Source organism: Aphidius gifuensis, linkage group LG3 (genome assembly GCF_014905175.1).
Source record: "Aphidius gifuensis isolate YNYX2018 linkage group LG3, ASM1490517v1, whole genome shotgun sequence".
NCBI lineage: Eukaryota > Metazoa > Arthropoda > Insecta > Hymenoptera > Braconidae > Aphidius > Aphidius gifuensis.
The window spans coordinates 4,973,787-4,981,090 of record NC_057790.1 but is presented as its reverse complement, the minus strand read 5'-3'; the positions used below and the strand labels follow the sequence as shown (position 1 = coordinate 4,981,090).

Genomic DNA, 7,304 nt, shown 5'->3' with positions numbered 1-7,304 from the left:
AATGATAAAATACCATCAGCTGATAAAGTAAATAGTTACATAAACAAAATGGCCGCTATGTGTTATTTTGATTGTGTCAAAAGCATGGTAGAAGTACTACAGGTATGGCAGTAGTCCATGCTTTTTTCGTCGCGTTCTGCGCAGCCTTATTTTTTCAACCAATCAACAACGCGCCATCGAGCTGTTTTGCTTTTCTTTCTAACACGCAATCTCTATTATAAGAGCCTCTCTCTCTAACATACTGTTTTGACAACTATTTTTTATATTGTTGTCAATACTTATAAATATATGTGGAGCATGTTTATAAAAAATCAAAAAAATAAAAAAACCAAGACAGTTTAACAAATAAATTATAATATTTTCATTATTGTTGTTTTTTTTATGCCACAAACAATAGAGGTTGTGTTGTATTTATTATACTTGGATTTATTTATTTAATATAAATAATTAATTTCTATTTTTGATGTATGTGAATCATTATAAAATATACCAAATCTAGTTGAATAAATATGATAACTTTTGAAAAATTTAAAAAAAACTTGAAAATTTTCTTAACAAATTTGTATCGCGCGCGCATAAAGTCTTCCATTTTTGTGGCGAGAAGGTGACCTTTTGATTGGTCGATTCGCAGCGGCCAAACCAGGCTGCGCACTGCCATACCTGTAGTATTTCTACCATGTGTCAAAAGACCTTAATAATAAAAAAATAAACAAAACAAAACGTAAAAGTCACAAGATTGACGTTACTACATAACGGCCTTGAAAAATTTATGTTGCCTACATTCTGTCGTAAAAAAATTTTATCAATTATCAATTACATTCATACAACAGTATTGAACCAGAAGTTGACAATTGTTTGTTAAATTAAATATTGATTATCTGTCAAAATATCGTATAGTAACGAAAATATTTAAGATGGCGTCATGATAATGTATTAATGTCAATTGATGGAAATTTTGGTAATTGTTTATTTATTTTTTTTGTATTGTTTATAAAAAAACTATTTATTCAATATATATTTAGATGATTAATCGTAAAACTTTAATGGAATTATAGTTTATTTATTTTTTAATGTTAATTATTATGGTTTGTCTGAATGGTTTGAAGTTAGTGTTATTTCATGTTTTTTTTTTTTTTTTTTTTTTTTGTAGAAGATCACAATCAGATGTTTTTATTACTGTTGCAAAATTTTTGCAATAATTCTTTTTAATTAATTTATTATAATCTTGAAGTAACGGTTACTTAAAATCGTCCATTGTGTTTCAGCTACAAATGATAGTTTCTTTATTCATCTGCTTATACGATGTTATGAATAAGCAAAAAATGTACCAAAGAAATAATACATTTCTTACACTTTAAAATATGATTTAAAAATCAGACAGATATTCATATGATCTAACAAATTGTGGTTAAAACTAATATTTAAATAAATTAAAAATTAAACAACAAAAAAAGTAAATTATTCAGAGCATGGAGTTTGGAGAAAACAAAGTGTTTCATTAAAATTCAATATAAATTGACAATTTTATAATACGTATTAATGAAATCATGGAAAAGTTTGCTGTTGATCTAGACAAAGTCCTAGATGACTTTGAGTTCAATGAAGGTAATCTACTTGACAATTATATATATTATAAATTAATTTTTTTTTACTCTGATGGAGTTTGATATTTTTGTTAGATATGTTTAAACTTTATTTTTGTTTTAGATTGTGCTGAGCAAGTTTTGCTTGATCAGAATTCATTGCCTTCTACAAACTCACAACAATGTGACCGTAATCAGCAAAAATTGTCATCAATGAAAACGATTGACACACTTAATTTAGCAAAAGCAGATTTAGTACATGAAAATGGTGAATCAGTTAATGATTTTTCACCACAAGATTATCTACAAAGTGATGATAAAGTTAAAAAAAATCTTGTTGATTTTCACAGTGACAAAACAGTTGTTAATGATAATGAGCCCATTTCATTGACAATACACAATGATATTACTTACAATAGATATGCTAAAAAACATCAAAATGATAAAGAATATAATACTTATGACAAGAAACTGAACCAGCCCAGTACAAAGCCAAGTGTTAGTAATGTATTTAATAGTTTAAATGAGTACATTAATGCATCAAGTGCTAATATTGATCAACATGATTTAACTGTTGATAAAATTACTGAGCCTAAAAATATTCAACATGAATTTCGAACAGTTGATAATGTGTTAAAAAATGATTTACATGAAACCCAACATAATGTAGAAAAGACGATTTCTAATGAAAAAAATAATATAAAAAAATTAGCAGAGTTACTTCCACAGTATGATAATATTTCATCATCAATCCCGAGCCATTCAAATTTTAAGTCGTCAGAAAAAGAACAAGAAGAACGTGGAGAAGCAAAACTTGGTGAGCAAGAAACAGTTATTTCTGAAACATCAACAAATGTTCTTGCTGATGTATCAGAATCAATTCACCAAAATACGATACTTGACGTTAATTATGAAGCTCAAGATGAAGCACAATTAGAAGATTTATCAAGCCATGTTTACTCTTCAAACACATCAAGCCAAAATGAAAATAAACATGTTGATGAAAAGATTGAAATTAATGATAAAATTATAGAGCCTATTCCAAGTGATAAAGAATCAATTCAAATATCTGACTTGGTTGAAAAAAATAGCGGTAATTTTGATCCACCAACGGACCTTGAAGTTGCTAAAAATTATCAAGATCCTGAAGAACAGCTTGTCGAGCCTGTTGAAAAAATTAATGTCATAGTTCAAGATGAATTAGTTTTAGAAGATGAAATGATTGATAGTCAAACTGTTCTTGAGAAAAAAGAACTATCTGAACAAATTAATATATCAAATAAAACACCTGTTGGTTTTAGTGCAGTTGAAGATGTATCAGAAGAAGAACTGAATAAATATTTAAGAGAGTTGGAGATGGATGAGCATGACGATGATGATGATGTTGGTGATGATGATGATGAAGATAATGATAATAGACTTACTATTGATAAACAAAATAATATGTCTTTAGCTAGTCAGCAAGAGCAACCAAACCAGCAAAATAATGAACAAGAAACTCTTGATAAAAATGTTAAAACTGTTGAAGTAGATAAATCATCCAATGATTCAGATGAAAAAATATTAAATGACATTGACAATTCAACAAAATTAACTGATATAAAATTAGAAAATACAGCAAGTACTTTAAATAATTTGAATTTCATTGAAATGTCATCAAGTGAAACACAAGCTGACAAACTTAATGATTCATTAAATAAAAGTTACAATAAAAACATTGAAGAAGTACAAGAGTGTACTACAGATTCTAATAAAGTTTTAGAAATTGCTGAGAGTTCAAAACAACTTGAAGAAATGTCTAGTGATATTGAAAATGTATGCGAGTTAAGAGAAGAACTTGGTGAATTGGGAAGTTCTGAAGAAGATAATGAGAAACCATCTAGACCTCAAACTTTAGATATTGTCTCGACAGTCAATATGGATGAACCTCCATCGATAGGTAAATTAAACTTTAAAAAAACAATGATATTTTTCATTAATTTTACTTTATCGTAGATATACATACTATTTTTATTTATTTGAAATATAGAATTACCAGAAAATACACATGATATACATGAACAACAATTGGCAGTTGAACAAGCTCTAGCAAATGTAAGAGATCCATCACCTGATACATCTGACAACTCGTCAGTTGAATTTGGAATTATTTTAGGAAAACAACCACCTTTTTGGGTTCCTGATGCTGATGCACCAAATTGCATGCTTTGTGATGTTAAATTTAATGTCATAAAACGTAGACATCATTGTCGAGCCTGCGGTAAAGTGAGTATTTTTATATATCAAAAGAATTACAATTTAAATAAAAAAAAAAAAAATAATTTCTTTTAGGTTTTGTGTAACAAATGTTGTAGTATGAAATATCGACTTGAATATCAATTGAATATGGATTCACGAGTTTGTTCACCTTGTTATCAACAATTGACTCGAGGTAAATTAATTTAAATTTATTATTAGATAAAAAACATAAGATTAAAATACAAGATAACATAATTGTCCAGCTGAAACAGGTCAAGCGAGTAATGAATGGGCAGGTTACGAAAACACAGCCAGTGGAAGTATATACTCACCTCAGGTAATAAAAAATATCTTTTTTAAAAAAACAAATATCAATATTATTATTTCTTTGGATTTTTCGTTGTCTTTGAAAAAAAAAAAAAAAAAACGTAACAACTTGTTGAATACATCCTAGTTTTGTAGTTTTGTATTTTATTATTTTTGCATGTTTATATATTTGAAAGAAAATTAAAATCATAGAAAAATTTAAATGAAAACTTGCATAGACTTGTTACTTTTGCAAGAGTTATCAAAGTATTTGGAGTATTCAACAAATGGTTATAGGAAAGACAGCCAAATCCAAATAATCCGATGGAGTACTGTTCAACTATACCACCTTTGCAACAGTTAAATGAAGGTGTTCCACAACCACCAACAGTTATGGTACCAGTTAGTGTTTTAAAACGTGAAGGAAGTACCAAACAACGTGTTGACAGTCAAAAATCAGTTATGTTCAGTGATGGTATGAAAGTTAAAAAATTAATTTATTTTCTTTCATTTTTTTTTTCTTTATCTATCTTATTTTTTTTATTATTTATTAAATTTAATTATTTATTTTTTATATTATTTATAATACCAAAATTTATATGCCTTAAATTATTATTTATATATTTTATCATTTAAACCTATCACCTATCCTACTTTTATTTTTCGTTTATTACCCACCTCTAAAATGAAAACACAGGAATAAGGCCTGGCTGTGACCTGACAGAACTGGACGTGACATGGGATCCAAAACCTCCGTATAAAAAATTGGGAAGTAAAAGAGTTGCAACAGTTGATGGACAGTCAACATCATCAATGATTAAAAAACAAAATCTTCCACCACTGAATCCATATACAAATTGTTACATTCCACAAGATAAAAATATACTACCACCAACTGTAACAATACACAAAGGCCGTAAGTTTTTAAAAAGAAAAAAAAAACAAAATTAATACTTTTTACCAATAGTTTTATTAATTTATTATTTTAATTTATAGAAATAAGTTATCATGAAGCAGCAGATCCAGAAAATATATATCAATCATTGAAAAATGATTGTGAGCCACCTGTGATGTTTGCTATAAATAGAAATCTTTATGCATATGTTAAAATAACAAATCTCAATTGTTGTGTAAATAAAGTATGTTGGAATGTAACATCACGTGGACTTGCTTGTGTAGGTCAAGATGAAGTGATATTTTTAATTGAAGTTTTACCAGATGAAACACAAATACCAAGAGACTTATTAATTCATATTAATCAAATTTACGTTGAGGCAATAAAAGGAAATACAATAACTGAATTAGGAATATCAATTTATCAAGGACGTCAAGGTGAAAATCTTCTTGATTCACGTGAACATGCTGGTTTTTTGTTTATACGACCAACATTTCAATGTTTACAAAAAATTGTTGTACCACCAGCACCATATTTAGTTGGTCTTTTAGTACACAGATGGGAAACACCATGGGCTAAAATATTTCCTCTTCGTTTAATACTTCGATTGGGTGCTGAATATCGTTATTATCCATGTCCATTAGTATCAGTAAGATATCGTGATGCTGTTTATTTTGAAATTGGCCATACAATTATGAAAGTACTTGCTGATTTTAGAAATTATGCTTATACATTACCTGGTGTACGTGGACTTTTTATACATATGGAAGATCGTACAACAAATATATTATTACCAAAAAATCGTTATGATCAAGTTATTAAAGGTCTTAAAAATTCAAATGATTATGTACTTGCATTTGCTGGTAATTTTTCATTTCAAGCTGATTCACATCTTGTATGTATACAAAGTAATACAGGTGATGAATCAACTTATCAAACTCAAGCAATTAATATACATAATAAACCAAGAAAAGTTACTGGTGCAAGTTTTGTTGTTATTAATGGTGCATTAAAATCATCAATGGGATTATCAGCTAAATCAAGTATTGTTGAGGATGGTATTATGGTACAAATAATGCCTGAACAAATGGAAACATTAAAGACAGCTTTGAAAAATATGCAAAATTTTACAATTGGCTGTGGAAAAATTGGTGCTACTAAACCTGATGAAATTGTTAATATTAATTGGGTTGATAATGATACTCAATTTAATGTTGGGTAAGTTAAAAAAATTTGTTTAACATTTAAATATTATTAATGTACATTTTAAAATACTTATTTATTTTATTTTTCATTCAACTTGTAGAGTAAAGAGTCCAATTGATGGCCAACCAATGGATGGAATTCCATCAATCAGAGTTCACAATGGTACTGATTATATGGGCACAAGTAGATTTATACGATGGACAGAAGTATTTATCATAAAGGTATTTATCATACATTCAAATAACTTTATAATAATGTAAAAGTAATTTTTTAATACTTTTTTTGTATTTTCAACAGTCTGATGATCATCCAAATGGAGTTCATGATCCAGTTGATATAAATAAATTGTCAGAAAGTATAGCACGTGCAACATGTGCAGCTTTAGTTAAATTATTAGATCTTTTAGCTACTGCTGGTCTTACAAAATTAGCTGTAAGAGCAACAATACATCCAGAAAATGTTGGCTATGAGGCAGGAAGTGAAGGCACACGTTTACCTCCACTTTATATGAATAGTTTAGACAATGAATTAATTCAAGTACTTCATAAAGCTGCTCATACAACTCAAGACACAAGTATTGTGTTGGAATTGATTTTTCATATTTTAGATGATTGATATAACTGATATATTATTCATAAAAATTTTGTAAAAAAATATTAATTTATCTCTATGGAGTTTATGTGCAATTTTTATTTAGCAAGTTTTATTTCTTTTATTGCCAAACAATTACTTATTATTTTTATGCAATAAATATTTATATTAATATTTTTTTCTGTTGATTTTAAATCTTAAATAATACAAATATGTTATAAACTTATAATTGTATTTTGTAAAAAAATGTTGTCAATATTAATGTACGATGATCTGTTTTTTTTTTTAAATTTTTATTGGGTATTTAAGATGGAATATTATAAAAAAATATTCTTATTAATTTTTAATGGCTAATATTTTGTAGTTGATTAATTTATCAATTTTACAAATACATTAGTTACTATTTACTAACTGTACATATGTTAATTTACTTTTTCTCAAAAGTATAATATAAATTTCATTTAAATTTCCGTAATAATTTAACT

The 7,304-nt window shown here is 27.3% G+C and overlaps 1 protein-coding gene across 3 annotated transcripts; it reads left to right on the top strand.

Moving 5' to 3' along the window:
• The first annotated feature begins 707 nt into the window (after window positions 1-707).
• LOC122851608 (zinc finger FYVE domain-containing protein 9) lies at window positions 708-7,237 on the top strand. 3 transcript variants are annotated; one of them, XM_044150946.1, is made up of 11 exons: window positions 708-958; window positions 1,266-1,605; window positions 1,708-3,522; window positions 3,613-3,848; window positions 3,915-4,014; window positions 4,085-4,158; window positions 4,425-4,602; window positions 4,825-5,043; window positions 5,124-6,240; window positions 6,329-6,449; window positions 6,526-7,237. In XM_044150946.1, exons 2-11 carry the CDS (start codon window positions 1,548-1,550, stop codon window positions 6,841-6,843), a joined length of 4,236 nt encoding a protein of 1,411 aa, XP_044006881.1. In that variant the 5' UTR covers window positions 708-958; window positions 1,266-1,547; the 3' UTR covers window positions 6,844-7,237. The 3 variants fall into 3 exon arrangements, with proteins under 3 accessions (XP_044006881.1, XP_044006883.1, XP_044006882.1); XM_044150948.1 differs by having other exon boundaries at window positions 720-958; window positions 4,488-4,602; XM_044150947.1 differs by having other exon boundaries at window positions 720-958; window positions 4,852-5,043.
• Window positions 7,238-7,304: the final 67 nt, after the last annotated feature.